General features: G+C 38.1%; 2 protein-coding genes across 2 annotated transcripts; both read right to left on the reverse strand.

Annotated features, from left to right (window-relative positions):
* Window positions 1–1,240: 1,240 nt before the first annotated feature.
* LOC119086732 (leukocyte immunoglobulin-like receptor subfamily A member 5) lies at window positions 1,241–3,492 on the reverse strand (the record flags this gene model as incomplete). The annotated part of the gene is made up of 4 exons (XM_037199574.1): window positions 1,241–1,715; window positions 2,146–2,245; window positions 2,669–2,699; window positions 3,161–3,492. Coding segments are annotated over 4 exons (609 nt in total), but the record flags the coding sequence as incomplete, so codon positions are not given.
* Window positions 3,443–4,408, reverse strand: LOC114684188 (leukocyte immunoglobulin-like receptor subfamily B member 4). Its single transcript, XM_037202175.1, has 3 exons — window positions 4,264–4,408; window positions 4,087–4,122; window positions 3,443–3,887 (listed from the first exon to the last, which is right to left on the reverse strand). Exons 1-3 carry the CDS (start codon window positions 4,403–4,405, stop codon window positions 3,595–3,597), a joined length of 471 nt encoding a protein of 156 aa, XP_037058070.1. The 5' UTR covers window positions 4,406–4,408; the 3' UTR covers window positions 3,443–3,594.
* Between the last annotated feature and the right edge of the window lie 16,726 nt (window positions 4,409–21,134).

The following is a 21,134-nucleotide window of genomic DNA, read 5'->3' on the forward strand; positions in this document are numbered from 1 at the left end:
ACAATGTCATACATCACAACAGTGTCATAGAAAAGAACAAATGCAGAGACCATGACAGAAGCAGTATTATTTATTATGACATAGCCATTCCTCTAAATTCTCACAAAATACTTTTAATGAGATCATATTTTTCATAAGTTTCAGGTAACATATTTAATGGACAAATTTAAAAAAAATGTCCCTGATGATGAGAAAAATGCAACCTGTCCCTTTTGTCTATCATGTACAGCACAGCACTTAAATTTTTAGCTAACACAGTCAGACAAGTAAAGTAAATACAGTGTGTGCATATTTGGGAAAAAGAGATAGGTTGTCAAAAATACAGTAAACAAAAGCTAGCAAAGGAATAAAAGTTTCATTTCAGACAAACATTATTTTTTCACAAGTTCTGTCTGAATGGATAGACGATGCAGAGCTGGGAGGATGTATGAATATGGTCAAAATACATTGTATGAGATTGTCAAAGAAAGAATATAACATTATCTTTTATGAGAAACCATGAACTAAAATGTAGAAGAAAGGTTAATATTCATAATTAATGATTACATCCTGGTAGATCAAAGACATATACAAAACATTTCCTTTTGTATTAAACATCAATCAACAGTGAGATTTAAAATTACAAGGAAAACACCAAATCAATGTCACTCTTGAACTGCACACATGTGACCTTATCTTGGAATTTTGACAGTGATTGTGAATGGAATACATAACGCAGTTTAGCAAATGCCATGCTAAATAAAATATTTTTGAGTGGAAGTGTAAAAGGTAATGTGACTCATACAGGATCTGGATAGGTGTTCTAACTTCCTGAATTTTGTGGAGATATAGAGCCTTGAGGTCTGGCTAATGTCAGTGTGCCATGTTTGTTATTTACCAGTGTTTGAAAATAACAAGGGTGGTAACATGCTCTACTTCCAAGTCATGGCAACAATATCCCTCCTCTTTATTTCCCACTATCATCATTTCTTTCAAGGCAAATATGAAGTTTTCCTAAAGAATCCTCAGATCATTCTAGTAGTGACCAATGAAAATACTTTCCAGAGAGAGAGAGAGAGAGAGAGAGAGAGAGAGAGAGAGAGAGAGACAGACAGACAGGCAGACAGACAGACAGACAGACAGAGTTTGGAGCATCATTTTCATTCCACTCAATTCAATCTTGGTATCTGGCTTTTCCAATTATTTTTGTTGTTTGAACTGTGTTCTTATTCTCAGCGGTGGAAAAAACTGATGCGAACAACATTGGCTCTGGCAATGTAAAGGAAAATGTTATTTGAAAGTGAGGGAAGTGAGGGCCCATGGCACATGGAAATAAGAAGAATGGAGGAACTAGTAAGCAATTCTCCACAATGAGATGTGGAGAAAAGTGTACAATTCAGGAAGAAAGTGCTCTTGAATGAAATCCCCAGGATTCCCTACACCCAGAACACATTTGCTTCCTGGACCCTCAAAGAGTAAAGTTTCTTAATCTACATCAGTTTTCTTAACAATTCTTCCTTTCTTCTATGAGATAAGCAGATTTATTTTCCTTGGTCTGCTCAAGTGTGGAACCTAGTGCACTTTTTTTGTTTATCTTCTGGTTGTATCTTGTTCCATTTTCTTGCTGTGCCAAGCTACTAACAGCAGAATCACTAGAGTCACTAGAACCAAGGCAGCCATGATCATTCGGATGAGATTTTCAACTGTGTGACTTTTATGCTGTGAGGCTGTGGGTTCTGCATAAAGAAGTCAAAGATGTCAGACCCAATCAAAGTCTTCTGATAATAAATGATTGGCACCCAGTCTCGTATCTTCTCCTTGACAGAACTAGACCTTTTGTGTCTTTCTCTTCATCTAGAATTCTCCATCTCACCTGATTCTCATATGGTCATGTTTTTCATGTTCTAATGGTCTTAGCTTCCCCAGTGAATCAAATAATTTGTGTAGAGTATATAAAGTGCTTAAGAGAGCCGAATAATTTTTTATTTTACTATAAATGCATATCATTCTCATGGCATCTCATCTTGCAGATCAGCAAAAACATTTCCTGCTGCTTGTAGATGGGGATTAAGTCAGCTTTCCCAATTTCCAACTTCAGAGGAGCTTTACTAACCCATTATGATCTCACACATTGCTGTACCTACCTCCCATGAGAGCTCTACTTACCATTCTCAGTGTGGATGTGAGACTGGTCCTTGGAATCTGCCAGAGATAGATGGAGAGATGAGATTTGAACTTCAAGCACTTGACTATAGCCTGTTGGTTTCTACCTCAGTCTGGAATCTAAGTACTTCAACTGGATATCACTTTGTTTCAGACCACATTTTGTGCCTCTGGATTCTTGTTTGTCTGTCAAGATCACAGCTCAGGTACATCCAGCCTCAACAAATCATATTATTGAATACAGGAAAGTATTGAGATTCTGAGGAAATAAAACTTCCTGATTGAGTCTGTGCACCATTTTTACCACAAGACTTTGGTGACCAGCTGTTATCATAAGACTGTGCTCTTTATCTCAGGAAATATAAGCAAGAGGAGAATGAAGGACTGAGGATGCCATTGGAGACTGTTCTCATTGGGAAGAGGCAACTTAAATTGGACATATGCCTCCATCATATGGGCCTGTAGACAAGTCTGTGGAGGAATTTTATTGATTGCCTGATAGTTAATGTGGGCTATCTAAACCCACTGTGGGTGGTTCTAACTCTGGGTATTTGGACCTTGATGATATAAGAAAATAGTCTGAGCAAACCACTTGAGAGTAAAACCTATAAGCCCTGCTCCACTATGGCCTCTGCTTCAGTTCCTGCCTTAAGTGCCTACATCTAAATGTCTTCATGATGGACTGTAAAATATAAGAAGAAATAAAAACTTTTTTTCACATGTTGCTTTAGATCATAGGGTTGTATCACAAAAATAGAAACCAAAACAGTACAGAGACAATGTCTGACCACTTCATATACTGTCTGTTCTCAAGCCCTCCTGCTTCTGCTAAATTCCAATGAGTCATGGAGGGACCAGTTGCATCATGGGAAGCTTAAGCTGCTGCTCTATGAGGTGTGAAAGTCTTTTGGACTGTAGAATTTCCTTACTCTACTTCTAGGCTAGAACTAGAACTCTTCTCAGAGCAGATCCCTGGGTGACACTCTGCATTAAGAAAGGTAGTGTCAGGGGTTCTTACCTGAGACCAGAGAGGTGAAGGGGGTCACTTGATTTTGACCACAACTGGGGATGGTTCCTAAAACAGCCATAGCATCTGAATGTACCATTGTGGATGATGGTCACAGGGTCCAGAACAAAATGAGCTTGAAACTCCCTATTGGCACTTTGCTGTGAGTCCAGGGTCCATTGGTGGTGGTGCTTTCCTTCCTGGGTCAGAATAAATCTGCCGAATCCCAGCGATGAGCTACACTGCATGGTTATGGTCTCTCCTGAGGTCACAGCAGGGCCGGGCCAAACAGACAGGCTTGGTTTAGGATAGACTCCTAGGATACAAGGGGAAGTGAAACGAATTTAAGCTACCCACATTGTACTGCGGGCTTGGGCTCTGAGAAAAGTACCCTGGAGAGTTGAACTCCTTCTGAGGGGAGAGCCTGTGCTGGGAACCCTGACTCTTCACTCACCTGTTATCACCAGTTCCAGGGTGTCACTGTGCTCTGACCAGCCAGCAGGGCTCTTATAGTAACACTTATATATCCCTGCAAAGTCCACTGTCATGTGTTGGATGTAGAACTTAGCCTTGTCCAAGCTTTCCAGAGGGTATTGTCTGTCCCAAGGATCCGTGCTTCCCTCTTTAAGCAAATGGTACTCTTTGGCCTCCCAGGACCCCTGACACCAAATAGTAACAGGTGCAAACATGGCGATCACAGAGTGTGGCTCAGCCCAGATTTTGGGCTTTGTGAGGGTTCCTGCAAGGAAATCAAAGGTTGAGTCCTGGTACAATTCTCCCTCAGACACCAAGTCTTAGTAGGGCACTAATGGGCATCACAACATTATCCATAAACTTTACACATCCCACATTGTGAAGAGTTGACCAAGAGGAGAGCAAACATAATGTCTGGTATCCAGAGTGAAGAATAAAATCTTGGGATGGATGGAAACACTCACCTGCCAGGACTGCAGTCTTCTGTCCCACACTCAGTCCTGAAAGAAAATTCACTCTGAGAGATTTTTTCAGTCTGAGAGACAGGGTCAATATCATGGAGTTTCCAGATTCAATAAGACCTGTGTTGGAGTAGGGTTTCTTACAGACTTGAGTGTCCACTCTCCCTCTTCATATCTTACCAAGACACAACAGCATTCTGAGCATGGGGACCATGGTGAGTCGTTGTATTTTTCTTGCTTGTGATCCTGGGGAAGCGTAACCATATTCTGCAGAAACATCAGACAGGCTGTTTTCAGCCTGGAGGCAGGTCCTTCCTGTCATGGGTTTGCCACATCAGTACTATCACCAGCTCACCACAAGAGGAACTTCTCTTTGTTCCTCAGTGCAGGAGTTTTGCCAAGTATTCGGGCTTCTGAAAAGTCTTTAGGAAAAAAATGTTTTTTTCTCTCTATTCGTCACAGCTTTCTGCCTGTCCTGTGTGTTTTCCAAGCCAAAAAAATAAGCATTCACTTGTTACAGCATGTCATTTCACAAGGAGAAACAATTGCAGACCCCAAATATGCAAACATAGTATTAGTCAAAATCAGCACTATGGTCTAAGAAAAGATTCATTTATGCTGTTACAATGGGAGGCCATAATCTCAAGGTAGGTCCATAGACTCAAGTCAAATATTTCTTAAGGGCTCAGATCAGACTCTGCTCTCTTTCCTTCCTAAGCTCCAATGGTCTTCCGCAACTTTAGTCACAATGTCTTGATTCACAGCACCCAAGTACCAACATTTTCCAATTCTGTTCCCTCTTACTGGTTTCTGTGAGACTGACCCTTTGCCTACTTGTTTGCATTCTCAAAAAGTTACTCTTATGTTGAGACCATCAGGCTTAAGTCCTCCTCTGATAAGATAAAAAAGGTAGGTTATTGAATCGATTACAAAAAGGAACTACTTGTTTTAAATAAAATAAGTAATGACATTTTTTGTCTGAAATTGTCAAATGTTAATGGACTGGACATTGTTAATTTATATAATGGAGTTTTTGTCTGAATCTGTCAAATGTTAATAGACTAGACATTGTTAATGCAGTTCTTGACTGTATATATTGTATAAACATTGTTTTATTAGTTATAAGCTTCCTTTATTATTTAGACAAAAAAGGGGAAATGTGGTGATATTGTGTTCCCCAAAATATATTGTGCACCCTAATAAACTTATCTGGGTTCAGAGAACAGAACAGCCACTAGACAGACATTGAGGCCAGAAAATGATGGCATACACACCTTTAATCCTAACAATCTGGAAGATCCATCCAGATTTCTGAGAGTTCAGTCCCACTGGAAACAGCCAGTCATGGTGACACATGCCTTTAATCTCAGGAAGTGATGGCAGGAATTAGAAAGGTATATAAGGCATGAGGACCAGGAACTAGATAGAGGCTTGTTAAGCTTTTAGGCTTTTAGCAGCAGTTCAGCTGAGATCCATTCAGATGAGTACTCAGAAGCTTTTCAGTCTGAGAAAACAAGAGAGCTGAGGAATTAGTGAGGTGAGGTTGGCTGTGGCTTGTTCTGTTTCTCTGATCTTTCAGCATTCATCACAATACCTGGCTCTGGGTTTTTTTTATTAATAAGACCTTCTAAGATTTGTGCTACACTCCTCCAAGATCCTTAACTTAAGTACTATCTGGTACCATAGGTAATAAGTTCAGGTTCTAGGCATAAGAATGTAGACACCTTTGGCTTTATTATTCTGCTTGGAAAAGGAATTTTCCACATCCCAATTAAACTTTGGTGACTGGCTGCTTTCATCCCAGGGACATAATATCTACAAGTGCTGGGAATGCCTGCAAGTTGTGGTAATCTATCCCCTGAGGATGACATGAAATACAGATAAGGTTTCCCTATTTCAATTACAGTGGCTGCAATGTCCTCCTATGTTTTTCACAGAACTAGTCATAAAATTTATTAGGGATGATGGAAGGGTTTTGCAATACTTTGGCCCATGCTGGTATTATTGCTTGCTAAAGAAGAAAGATGAAATAGAAAGAGGTACAGGTTTTGTTTGGTGGTATAGCTATATAAAATTTCCCCGACTTCATTAAGGAGCCACTTACCAATGCTTTGGTTTAGTAATCAAAATTAAAGTCACTGGTTCACCACATCATACTTGCGTGGCATTGTATTTTTTTTCTGTCAATGGTGCTTTATGTAATGTATAACATGGTTTGTTCATGTTACTCCAGTTAAAGTTCCCATAATACTGCACCTTTAACACTGCACTCCACTCCTCTTGGACTAGAGGAGTGTCTCCAAGATGGGCTGAGAAAACCTAGTTAAACTATCACCAATCACTATTCTCCATTAACCTCTATAATACCTGGAAGACATAAGTAGTTCTTGAGTGTCCAGAAGAGATAACATTTGTAGTTCATCATATCATATAATTATCATTAGATAAATCACAGGAGATATGTTTTGTTTTAAGACAATCAGGAACACAGTAGCCAGAACTTTCAATAACATGAAGAATGTTAAATTTCAAATAGCTGCTATGTTCCCAACACACACTGTGTAAGCCTATTCTCAGTAAGGCATGTCTCCCAGCAATGAAGTTGGGCATTCAGTATATTTCAGAAGCTATGATTAGGCTTCAGCATACCAACAGGATAAACTCTACAAGGAATACATTCTTTGCACATCTTTCACATTGCTGACCCCCAATCACCAGATATTTGTGGTGGGATGTTATTTTGTAGGCTGTGAATATGTGTTGCTCTGATTGGTTGATAAATAAAACTATGATTGACTAGCAGCTAGGAAGGAAGTATAGGTAGGCAAGCAGATAAGGAGAATTCTGGAAAGAGGAAGGACAGAGTTGAGATTCACCAGCCAGACACAGAGGAAGAAAGATGACAAGGCAGAACTGAGAAAAGGCACCAAGCCATGTGGCTAAACATACTAAAATATGGTTTAATTTAAGTGTAAGGACTAGTCAGTAATAAGCCTAAGCTAATGGCCAAGCAGTTATAATTAATATAATCCTCTGTGTATTTACTTGGGGGACATGAGTGGGAGAGATTTGTCCTGATTGCTGGCCAGCTGGGACACAGGAAAACTTCCAACTACATTTGGCTGCCCAATGTAGAGCAAGAGTTTCCACCTAAAACCACAGAAAGTTATAAAAAGAAAATTCTAAAAAGGAGCAAAAAGCAGCTGTCTAGTTTTGTCTCTCATGTGAGCCATGAGCTACGGTATGGCATGTTTGCGGTGGCATGTGGGCTTGAGTGCAGCATTGTGGATTCCTGCCACTGTACACAGAGGCGTCTCCAAGCTGCACAGCAGCATGGTGCATAGTGGATATAGCTTTTGCTAGTGCAGACAAAAAATGGTTTCTGGACTACACACTGCTTTGATGAAGGCCTAGACCCACTGCTTCCAAGAGTTAGTGGTGCACATGGCTCCCAGAGCTGGTGGTAAATGTACCACCACCATATTGGGAAGCTGAAATGGGCAGAGTCAGCAGCCAAGGCTTCAGCTTCAGTACTAGCCACTACAGTTTAAAGCAATAGATTCACAATAAGGCAGATTCAGATGGAATGAGACTTTAAATGGTTTACAGTCTGTGTAAAAATGTATGTAGGCTTGGAAGAGAGAAGAAAATGAATATAGAGAGTTATATAAAGAAATAGTTTAAAAAAATAAAGTCTTTAAAGAGACAGTAAAGGTAATGTAAAATTAAGCCAGATAAAGATGGATATTACACAGAGTTTCTGGATTATGTTGTCTTTGGGATTTTTAACTGCAGAAAGACATTTGATTGTAAAGGCTACTAAATTAAATATATATATTTAAACTATCAAAATTTGTGTCTAAGTATATGTTGTTTTGGAAAAGAGGTTGTGCTCCTGTTTCCACAGTAGAGGAGAACTGATGGATCGCTTCCAAGCTAATATAGTTTGATCAAGGAAGAGGCCCTGTGAGGTCTCCAGGTGATCCAACATGCAAAATCAGCTTCAAGGCAACTGACTCAAATAATGCAGCATCACAGACTACTCCAGTCAGGACTTGACCATAATTCTTAGTTTTCTCAGGATCCCCATAAGATTACTAGTGCCCACAACCAGCAGGAAGTAGTGTGAGAAGCGATGTCCAAATTCCCAAAATATTTTTTATAAATGTTTATTTTTATTTAATGGGGTTGATTATAAATGCAATCTCTTACTAAAAAAGAAAAGGGGATATTGTAGATATGATAGGATAAAGAGTAACAACTTGTTTAAAATGTTTTACATTGCTAGGGATTTTAATTTATTGATACAAATTTAAAGTTAATTTTGTTATATTCTATGTATATCTCTACTCTTGCTTAAGGTTAATGTTTCCACAGCTCATTTGAAATTGTAATGTATAATTAAGAAGTACAGATTAATAATTAGTCATCCATGATAATCAAACTTATAGTCATGTTAGTTAAGTTTTTTCGGTATATAAAGGTGTATTTCAATTAGGTAGGTGATCTTCAAACACTTCAAAGACCTACAGAATATGGCATTTAAAATGTTTTAAGAACTTTGACTCTGGACATTGAGACATGCCTGCTTCTGGCAGCGCCATTCTATCAGAGACATTGAAGAAGCTCGTTATGGGTTTGCTTTCTTTGTGGCAAATGTTAGCCACTGGGTAAAAAAGTGTCCTTGCATTGACTGCTTGACAGTATGTTGTATAAAGTAGACATGCAGGACCCATAGGAAGGTGACCACTGAAATCTGCAAGATGAGCTGGTTCTTCATGTTCTTGCCAAATATTCTACAGGACACAGGGGGAAGCGACTAAAAAACTCTAGGCCTAATGGCTGAAGATGGATGCCCCAATGCTTCAGAGGAAATTTGAGTGACTGTCCAGGTGAGCAACTGTCTCTGTCATACCAGGATTTTGGATGTTTCTTCCAAATTCCAATGTTCTTCCTGTTTACTAAGGTAATATATCCTTCTGAGGTCTTTGATGTATTTGAAAACTAGAATGTTATAATTTTCCTTGGTTATGATAAAAGATAAATAGATATGAAACTTTAGACTCACAAATATAGGATAGATGATAGAATATTTTCTTTAATTTTGCCAAATACAAATAGACTCAATATTGTAACTGTAATTCTTGCTTGATAACTGTTTTGCTATATGTAATTTTACTATGTTAACATTACAACCTTCCTTTTTGATTAGACAGAAAAGAGGAAGTGCTGTGGGATGTCATTCTGTAAGCTGTGAATATGTGTTGCTCTGATTGGTTGATAAATAAAATGCTGATTGGCCAGTAGCTAGGCAGGAATTATAGGTGGGGAAACAAATGAGGAGGATTCTGGGAAGAGGAACGCTGAGTCAGGAGTCACCAGCCAGACACAGAAGAAGCAAGATGACAAGGCAGAATTAAAAAAAATGTACCAAGCCACATGGCTAAACATAGATAAAAATTATGGGTAAATTTAAGAGTCAGAGCTAGTCATTAATAAGCCTGAACTAATGGCCAAGCAGTTACAATTAATATAAACTTCTGTGTGTTTACTTGTAGGGTGGGATTGGGAGAGATTTGTCCCAATGACCAGCTGACAGGGACACAGGAAAACTTCCAAGTACAGCTCTCTCACATTAATTCAATCATGGAAGAGTGAGTAACAAGACATACCTCACAAATAAATGTTAGATCTGGAAACACACCTTTTGAGTGAACTTACCTTGATCCAGATGTAGAAGCACCATATGTTTTATTTTAATCAGGAGTTATCCTTGAAACTTCAGGTGTGTGTGTGTGTGTGTGTGTGTGTGTGTGTGTGTGTGTGTGTGTGTGTGTGTGTGTTTCATTTGATATACCCATAGATGACAGGAAATTAGTCAGTTGCCATTAGAATAGGACTTAAAAGGATGGTGAATGTTACAACCTTCTATAATGGAATAAAAAGCAATCAAGGTACAGGAAGATTTTAATGGTAGGGTGGATGTGTGTTGTTTGTTCATTTTACTCTATTGGCTCTTTGCTTTTTGGTGGTCCTATCACCAAGCTCCCAAATAAATCCACACAGATTCTTATTTTTACTAATAAATACCCAACTTTAACTTGGCTAATTTCTATCTTTCTTTCGTTTTTGTTTGTTTGTTTGTTTGTTTTTGGTTTTTTTTGGTTTTTCGAGACAGGGTTTCTCTGTGTAGCTTTGCACCTTTCCTGGAACTTGCTTTGGAGACCAGGCTGGCCTCGAACTCACAAAAATCTGCCTGCCTCTGCCTCCCAAGTGCTGGGATTAAAGCGTGCTCCACCACTGTCCGGTTACTTGGCTAATTTCTATCCAACTTTTGTTCACTTGAATTATCCCATCTATTTGCCTCTAGGCTTTCTCCGTTTCTTACTTCTGTAATCTTACTTTCACTCTTACTCTGTGATTGGATGTGTGACTGGGTGACTGGCTCAGTCTTTTCTTGCTTTTTATTCCCTTCTCCCAGATTACTCCTTCTATTTATTCTTGCTGCCTGCTAGCCCAGCCTATCTTTTCTCCTGTCTTGTTATAGGTCATTCAGCACTTTTAGTGCAATCATGTGTTTTACACAGGCAAAGTGACAGAGCTTCAGTGTTAAAGAAATGGCACAAAACAATGCAATGCATCTTTGCACCATTAAATGAATGTTCCACAGCATAAACAAACTTACATCTTAAAACAATATTCTGCAGTAGATGTGAGGAGAGGATAGAGCATGGAATAGACAGAGGGATAACTAACCTTAAATAAATTTCAAAATGATCATATGGAAAATTACTCCTCCTTGAATATATACATGGATGTATATTGAGAGATTGGTTGGAGTTCCTTTAGATTGGGATAATAATTCCCCTAGTAGAGACAACAGGGTTAGAATGAAAATTCCCAGTGTTGGGCACAGCTGACCTTCCTCTGAGTTATTAGACAGTGGGGTACAAATGACGCCTAAATATTTCATGTTATTCCAATACACTTGGTTTCTTTCCACAACTTGTCAGTAAGGCCCTTTCATTGAAGACTCTACATCCTTGAGTCATAGAACATGGAGAAATTGCGCATAGGTCATATGGAAATTTAATTTCTACTGGCTAGTATTTATTGTATTAGAACTTGGTATGACAAGGATGGAGGAGAAAAGGAAATCACTTACCTTATCTACCTGTGTGATAAAGATAGGCTGGCTGGAAAGACATGCCCACTGGCACTTTATGGAACAAATAATGTGACTGTGCCCAACCATGTTATCCTTAGCAGTAAGGTTCATTCCACAAGTTAAGTCCATACTTGACGCTAGTATTTGGGCCAATCATTTATGGGTAGACCTATCATGCTCCACAGAGGTGAACCTAGTACCACACCTCTATTAAATCATCACAGTAGTAAACTAACACCCAGTGATTTATCATTGCACCCATAAATTAGTCACCGTAGATTAGTCTCTCAACCTTCATCAGATGAGGTCCGTCTGCAGTAGATGATGGTGAGCAAGGATTTCCACAAGTGATCAAACGTGTGAACCATAAGACACTGTGGAATGCTCAGGCATAAATGGGACATTGGTATCACAGCCCCTCCTACCATGAATCAGAGATCATTGCAGACAGACATAAGGGATTTGTTGTAAGTCACAGAGGTTCTCGATGACCCTGAAACAACAAGTATGCACTGGCATAGCTGTTTCTTATTGACATACAACTCAGAAATTGGCAGTAACTAGTAGAAGTATAAAAACAATACTCAGTGAAATAACTCATTCTCCTAAAAACAATTGCTATGTTTTATCTCTTACTTATGGATAGTAGGTCCGAGGATTTTTATTTGAGAATATCCTCAAGGAACAGAATTGGCCCAAAGAGTGAAATAGGGAGAAGTAGGAAAGTAATATAGAGGGATTGAAAAAAGAAAGAGTACAATAAAGATGCTTGAAAGGGCAAAAGGAAGCATATTGTGTTATAACATTACTTGAAATACATATAACACACATTAACACCAGCTTATGCACCATGGATGAATAACCTTCCCCCCAAAGCCTTAAATTATGTAAGAAGAAGAATTCCATAGGAAACCTCCCTTCAAGTTATTCATTAAGATCTACAGAAGGCCGGGCATTGGTGGTGCACGCCTTTAATCCCAGCACTCGGGAGGCAGAGAAGGGCAGATCTTTGTGAGTTTGAGGCCAGCCTGGACTACAGAGTGAGATCCAGGAAAGGCGCAAAGCTACACAGAGAAACCCTGTTTCAAAAAACCAACCAAACAAACAAACAAAAAGATCTCCACAATACTTCCAAAACCAGGCAGGTTGTTGATATTTTCCTTGGTTTTGTGATAGGACTTGAAGGCAAGACCTTATTTTATGCAGCACACATTTAGCAGTGTTGTCCTTCTATGCAATTATTGATGACTGATTCCTTGACTACTTCATTAATTTGGAATGCTTCTGACTTCTCAATTTTTAACCTGGCACTGGCCCTTGGTAATCAGTCATTTATTTTTGCCCAGATTTAATTCCTTATTAATGCAGTCCTAATTGTGTAGCCCTTTCTGTTTGATGGTTCCTTAAATATATATTTATTGTATGTTTTATAATATATATTATATATAGTATATTTTATATGTACTTTAATACCCATTTGCTTAATCCCAAAGGGAATTGTTTTGTCTGTGTTGAAGAATGTCCTTCATAGCATATTTCACTGCAGTTTGGGTGTCTCAAAAGTATTTTGGAGGCCCAGAATTACATGCATATAAGTTTTTTATCATTCCTTTAAAATATTATTTTTGTTTATTCTTTGAAAGTTTCATACATACACAAAATCCATATTGATCATCTCCAACACAACTTTCTTCCATAATATCTAGTGAAAATTTCCCAGACATTTTCCCTTCCAACTTCACTTCTGTTTAATCATTAAAATTTCTATTTGTTTTGATTTAAGTTCTAAGTCAGGTTGAGCACTTTTCTTATAACTACCATCTTCCTGGCCAACCATTTTGTGTCTAAAAGCATTTGGATTGAATGATCAAATTCTATTTGAAATGGGTTATTTTTAATTACTTTCTATGTTCTATTCCTAGGTCATGATACATCCTTAAGAATACATTCCTCAGTTTATATATCTCTTTTAAGATTTATTTTATTTTTAACATGCAAACACTGTCTTTCTATCATCTCTCTGTGTCTCCATTTCTCTCTCTCTCTCTCTCTCTCTCTCTCTCTCTCTCTCCCGTGTGTGTGTGTGTGTGTGTGTGTGTGTGTGGTGTGTGTGTGTTGCTGGAGAGCTTCTCTCCAGGTTCCATTAAGCCCGCATTCCCACAATCCACATATAAAATAATCACTCAGACATTTATATTACTTATAAACTGTATGGCGTGACAGGCTTCTTGCTAACCATTCTTATATCTTAAATTAACCCATTTCTATAAATCTATACCTAGCCACATGGCTGGTGGATTACCGGCGTCTTTACATGTTGCTTGTCCTGGCGGTGGCTGTAGTGTCTCTCTCCTCAGCCTTCTGCTTCCCAGAATTCTCCTCTCTCCTTGTCCCACCTACTTCCTGCCTGGAAACCTACTTCCTGCCTGGTCACTGGCCATCAGTGTTTTATTTATATAGAGCAATATCCACAGCATGTTTGTGTCTCTGTTTGTTTGTGTTATGGGTACAGATGCTCTTACAATTCAGATATGTTGGATTCTCTTGAACTGGAGTTAAAGGCTGACTGGATGCTAATAACTGAACTTGGATCTTTTGTAAGATCACTCAGTGCTCTAGCAGAGTTGAAATTTTGAGCCTCAAGTTGGAACTCTCCAAGGTTCACATTGTCACATTAACATCCTCTGTCCTCACATATTTGCTTTACTGTCAGCACCATTTTATGTTCCATGTATAAAAAGAGAAGGTAAAGTATGATTTATGTTATATCAGTGATTGCTACTTAGAGTTAACTGAAAACAAAATAAATGCGATAATTCATTATACATATTCTGGGCAATTTAGCTCATTTTCCTGAACACAGAAGGCAGTGAATGATTCTAGAATTGTAAAATTGACAGTAAGATATGTAGTTAATAGGATAAATATTAGCAGAGAAAGGTTTTATATTTTTGCAAATTTGTAACTGACACATGATGATTTTCATGTTAATGGCCAACTAGGAACTTTTTATATTCATATCTATTTGATGTAATATTGCATGAGGCTAATAAACACTAAAAAATAATTGTTTTTATTAAATAATAAGAAATACAATAGGAACAAATGAAGATGTAAAACATGGTTTAAAACTGAAGCTGTTATACTGACATACAGATGGTAAGCCTCAAATAAATCAAACAAAATTTATGTAAGAACAAATCCATATTACTAAAACCTGGCTTCTGGAAATTTCTTTGAAGAATTGATGGAAACAGATAAAGTAGGGAAGGAACCACTTCAAGGATACTTGCCTATTTCCTTGGCCTTCATGAAAGTTTTTATACATTTCTTCCTATATCATATACAACTGTCTCCACTTCTAGCCTTTCCTCTGAGCTTTCTGACTTTCATCTACAAACAGAATTGTCTTCATGGGTAAGGTAGTAATGGATTACTCTAACTTGTTTGTTCAGTTACCTTCAGAAGTTAAGTAAGACTAATGGAAAAGGAAACTTTTGGATGTAGCCTAAAGACAACAAACACTTAGGAACAAGAAGAAAACAGCCAGATAACAGTGGTGTGGGCTCACATTGGATGACAGAATATGGAGAAGTTGCCCTGAGACTGTAAGTATGACTCATTGGAAAGAATATACTTCTGAGACCTATTGCTAAACATGCCACATGCAATGCACAGTAACACCAGAGTAGCTTTTAAGTGTCCACACCACAATGATATGATACATATGTGTGTTGAGATATATATTCATTATCTTTATTTATTATACAATGTATATCTGTGATATAATCAGTTTGTATTACATAAAAGATTACCCCAATGGGACTGGACTAGGCCTCTGGATAGGGGAGACAGTTGTTTAGCTTGAGCTGGTAAGGGGGCCCCCAGGCAGTGGGATCAGGATGTGTTCCTGGTGCATGAGCAGGCTTTTTGGAGACTAGTGCCTATCTTGGGACACCTTGTGCAACCTTGTTGCAGGGGGAAGGGTCTTGATCTGCATCAACTGAAAAGCACCAGGCTCTGCTGACTCCCCATGGGAGACCTTGACTTGGAGGAGGTGAGAATAGGGGGTGGGTTGGGGGTGAAGGCTGGGGGTTGGGAGTAGGGAGGACAGGGGGATCTGGTTGGTATATAAAATGAATAGAAAATTTCTCAATAATAATAAAATTGTAAAATATTATAATTTTGTTACAATACAAAATGAAACAAATGAAAAGTATAAATAATTTAAAGGGATGAGAATAGATAATGAAGCCACAAAAGGCACACCCAAGTTCCAGGATGCAGCAGCCCTTGGAATATTTTGTGCTGAGTCTATTGACTGCCATCTCCCATATGCCCAGTTCCTTTGTGTGTACTCCAGGCATTGAGTAGAGAGACTAAATTCTCATATCCTCTTTTTCCTTCTCCATAAAAGGACTAATTCCAGAACTGAAACACAGCCTGGGAGAAGGAAATAGAAACAAGGGTAGGACTAAATATAGAAAAAAAATCATCTTCAGGCCTAGAAGTCAATGAAGAGTCACAGAAGAGATTCAAGCTGCAATCCCAGACATGAATTAACATGAATTTGAGAGTGAATCACTTTTTTAACTCTCCAAAGCATATTGCTCTTGGTCAGAGGTGCCTTTACCTCTGGTTTTCTGGATTGTTGTGATAGTCTCAATATCATGCTGAGAGAATTGTCCCTCAAGATGCTCATATTAGTAGAGATTGATATATGGTAATTTCAGCTCGAAATTATAAAGAATCCCATAGTTTCTGGGAAAAGTGGAAAGTTTGTACACATTCCTGAGATCCATCTCATCTTATGGAAACTGCTGATGCTACCTTTTTCTCTTTTAGTGATGTTGGTGTAGCCTGTCCACATTACCTACAGAAGAAGCCTTATAGACGTACCTGTGACACTCATCTATCCTTTTCCATTTCATATATCCCATTTCATCTTTCTTTTTTTATCAAATAGAGTCTTTGTATGGATTTATGACTCACAACTTGCTTTCAGGGATACACATGATATGGGTGATCTTTTACACAAGGCCCATGGCTTTCATTGGTATTGGCTACCCTACCTCTTCTTACTCAGTTTTCAGACTTTATTGGCTTGGTGCACTTATTGTTTCATTTAACATTCATTGGGTCTCATCACTCCTCATTTAATAACTAAGGAATTCTATTCAAAATGGGTTATCTTTTTTAAAAAAATATTTTTATTTTATAATTAATTTAATTTTAAATATCAGCCACAGATTCCTCTGTCCTCCATCCTCCCCACTCCCCAGCCTTTCCCCCCAATCTGCCCCCCATTCCCAACTCCTCCAAGGCAAGGTCTCCCCTGGGAGTTAGCCCAGCCTGTTAGAAGCAGTAGAGGCATGTCCAGTCCCCTCGTCCCTACACCAAGGCTGAGCAAAGTATCTCAGCATAGGCCCTAGGTTCCAAAAAGCCAGCTCATACACCAAGAAGAGGTCTAGGTCCCAATGCCTAGGGGCCTAATAAATAGTTCAAGCCAAACAACTGTCTTACTTATGTAGAGGGCCTAGTCCAGTTCCATTGGGGCTCCTTAGGTATTGGTTCACAGTTCATGTGTTTCTGCTAGTTTGGCTGTTTGTTCCTGTGCTTTATCCAATCATGGTCTCAATATCTCTTGCTCATAACATCCCTACTCTCTCTATTCGATTGGACTCCTAGAACTCCACCTGGGGCGTCTGCATCTGCTTCCATCAGTCAATGGATGAGAGTTCTATCACTACAGTTAGGCATCCGATCACCAGAGCAGGTCAGCTCAGGCACCCTCTCAATCTTTGCCAGTAGTCTATAGTGGAGGTATCTTTGTGGATTTCTGGGGACCTCTCTAGCACCCTGCTTCTTCCTATTCCCATGGGGTCTTCATTTATCATGGTATCTCTTTCCTTGTTCTCCTGCTCTGTTACTGATCCAGCTGAGACCTCCCATTCCTCTAAGCTCTCTTTCCTCTGACCCTTGCCCTTCATTACTCCTCCACCCCCAGTTTGCTCATGTAGATCTCATCCTTTTCTCTGTCACTGGGAGATCCCTGTGTCTTTCTTAGGGTTCTCTTTATAGGTAGCCTCCCTAGAGTTGTGAGTTGCAGTCTGGTTATCCTATGCTTTACATCTTCTATCCACTTATGAGTGAGTACATACCATGTTTGTCTTTCTGAGTCTGGATTACCTAACTCAGGATGATATTTTCTAGTTCCATTTTTTGCCCACAAACCTCATGATTACATTGTTTTTCTCTGCTGAGTAGTACTCCATTGTGTATATGTACCACATTTTCTTTATCCATTCTTCAGTTAAAGGGCATCTAGGTTGTTTCCAGGTTTTTGCTATTACAAATAATGCTGCTATGAACATTGAGTATTCCTTGGGTATATGCCCAAGAGTGATATAGCTAGGCCTTGAGGAAGGTTGATTCCCAATTAGCTAAGAAAGCACCATATTGATTTCCAAACACCAACAGTGTAAGAATGTTCCCCTTGTTCCACATCCTCTCCAACATAAGCTCTCCTCAGTAATGTAGCTGGACACAAGATTAACTTTAAAAAATCAGTAGCCCTCCTATATACAAATGACAAATGGGCTGAGAAAGAAATAAGAGAGGCATCACCCTTTACAAAGCCACAAATGATATAAAATATCTTGGGGTAACTCTAACTAAGCAAGTGAAGGATCTATATGTCAAGAACTTTAAGTGCCTGAAGAAAGAAAATGAAGATGTCAGAAAATGGAAAGTTCTCCCATGCTCTTGGATAGGTAGAATTAACCATAGTAAAAATGGCAATCTTACCAAAAGCAATTTACAGATTCATAGTAATTCTCATCAAAATCCCAACACAATTCTTCACAGACCTGGAAAGAGCAATACTCAACTTCATGTGGAAAAACAAAAATCCCAGGATAGCCAAAAGAATCCTGTACAATAAAACAACCTCTGGAGGCATCATTATCCCTGACTTCAAGCTCTACTATAAAGCTACAGTAATAAAAACAGCTTGGTACTGGCATAAGAAACTGACATGTGGACCAATGGAACTGAACTGAAGACTCTGACATTAATCCACACACCTATGAACATATGATTTTCGACAATGAATCCAAAACTGTACAATGGAAAAAAGAAAGCATCTTCAACAAATGGTGCTATCATAACTGAATGTCAACATTCAGATGACTGGAAGTAGATCCATATCTGTCACCATGTACAAAACTTAAGTCAAAATGGATCAAAGACCTCAACATAATTCACTTACTCTGAACCTGATAGAAAAGAAAATAGGAAATATTCTTGAATGCATGGGCACCGTAGATCAATTCCTAAATATAACACCAGTAGCCCAGACACTGAGGAGAACAATTAATAAATGGGACCTCTTGAAACTGAGAAGTTTTTGTAGGGCAAAGGACATGATCAACAAGACAAAATGACAGCGTACAAAATGGGAAAAGATCTTCACCAACCCCACATTTGACAGGGGACTGATATCCAGAATATATAAAGAACTCAAGAAATAAGACATCAAAATCAAAATACCCAACAGTCCAATTAAAAAATGGGCTATAGTGCTAAACAGAGAATTCTCAACAGAAGAATCTCAAATGGCTTAAAGATATTTAAGGAATTGCTCAATATCCTTCATCATCAGGAAATGTAAATCCAAATCTGAGGTACCATCTTACACCTGTCAGAATGGGTAAGATAAAAAACACTGAAGACAGCTTATGTTGGAGAGGTTTTCTTTAATTACCTTCTATGTTCCATTCCTAGGTCATGATACATCCTTAAGAACACATGCCTCAGTTTACACATCTATTTTAAGATTTATTTTATTTTTAACACACAGAGACTCTCTATCATCTCTCTCTCTTTGTCTCTTTGTTTCTCTTTCCATGTGTATATGTGTGCTTGAGTGTGTGTGTGTGTGTGTGTGTGTGTGTGTGTGTGTGTGTGTGTGTCTTTGTGTTTCCTATGGGTACAGATGCTTTCATAAGTCCCTTTGAAATAGAGTTAAAAGCTGACTAGATGCTAATAACTGACCTGGATCTTCTGCAAGACCAATCAGTGCTCTTTAACACACAGGTTATTTTGAGACTCATCTTGGAACTCTTTAAGGTCCACGCTGTCACCTTAACATCCCCTGTCCTTACTGAGTTGCTTCACCATCAGCCTCATTCTCTGTTTCATGAATAAAAAGAGAAGGTGAAGTGTTATTTATGTGATGTCAGTGATGTAATTCAGAGTTAACTGAAAACAAAGTAGATGTGAGAATTTATTTTACAGCTCATTTTGCATATTCTGGGAAACAGAACTCATTTTCCTGCACACAGAAGGCAGAGAATTATTCCAGGATTGTGAAATTGACAGTAAGGTATGTAATTAATAAGAAATATAGGCATAGAAAAGTTTTATATTTTTGTAAATTTGTATATTTCACATGATGATTTTCATGTTCATGACCAACTATAAACTTTTTATATTCATATATATATATGTATATATATACATATATATATGATGTAATATTGCAGGAAACTAACAAACACTAAGAAAAAAATAATTGTATATGTAAAATAATAAGATATATAATAGGAACCAATGAAAATGTGAAACATGGATTAAAACCGAACCTGTTATATTGACATACAGATAGTAAAGTCTCAAATAAATCAAACAAAATTCATATAAGAACAAATCAACATTACTATAACCTGTCTTCTGGAATTTTGTTTAAGTGTTTATGGAAACAGATAACATACTAGGGAAAAAACCACTTCAATGCTACACACCTATTTCCTTGGCCTTCTTGAAAGTTTTTATACATTTCTTCCTATATCATATACAACTGTCTCCACTTCTAGCCTTTCCACTGAGCTCTCTGACTTTTATCTACAAACAGAATTGTCTTCATGGGTAAGGTATTAATGGATTACTCTAACTTGTTTGTTCATTTACCTTCAGAAGTTAAGTAAGACTAATGGAAAAAGAAACTTTTGGGTAGAGTGTAAAGACAATGAAAACTTAGGAACAGGAAGAAAAAGGACAGATATCAGTGCTGTGGGCTCACATTGGATGACAGAATATGGAGAAGTTGCCCAGAGACTGTAAGTATGACTCATTGGAAAGAATATACTTCTAAGATCCATTGCTAAACATGCCACATGCAATGCACAGTAACACCAGAGTTGCTTTTAAGTGTTCACACCACAATGAAATGATACATATGTGTGTTGAGATATATATTCATTATCTTTACTTATTACACAATGGATATCTGTGATATAATCAGTTTGCATCACGTAAAAGATTATAATATTTGTTACAATATGAAATAAAACAAATCAAAAGTATAAATAATTTAAAGGAATGAAAATAAATAAACAAGCTACAATAAACATACCCAAGGTCCAAAATGAAGCAACCCTTGGAAAGTTTTTGTGCTGAGTCTGTTGTTTACCATCTCCCATATGGCCAGCTCCTTTGTGTGTACTCCAGGTATCAAGTATAGAAACTAAATTCTCATATCCTCTTTTTCCTTCCCCATAAAAGGACTAATTCCAGAACTGAAACACAACCCATAAGAAAAAAATAGAAACAAGGTTAGGAGCAAATATAGAATGCATTTCATTTTCAGGCCTAGAAGTCAATAACGAGAAGAGTCACAGATGAGATTCAAGCTGAGCTCCCAAACATGAATTAACATGGATTTGAAAGTGAATCACTCTTTTAACCTTTCAAAGCATATTGCTCTTGGTCAGAGGTGTTTACACCTCAAGACTTCTGGATTGTTGTGACAGTCTCAATATCATACAGATAGAATTGTCCCTCGAGATGCTCACATTAGTAAAGATTGATATTTGGTAACTTT

This window comes from Peromyscus leucopus, chromosome 1 (assembly GCF_004664715.2).
Source record: "Peromyscus leucopus breed LL Stock chromosome 1, UCI_PerLeu_2.1, whole genome shotgun sequence".
NCBI lineage: Eukaryota > Metazoa > Chordata > Mammalia > Rodentia > Cricetidae > Peromyscus > Peromyscus leucopus.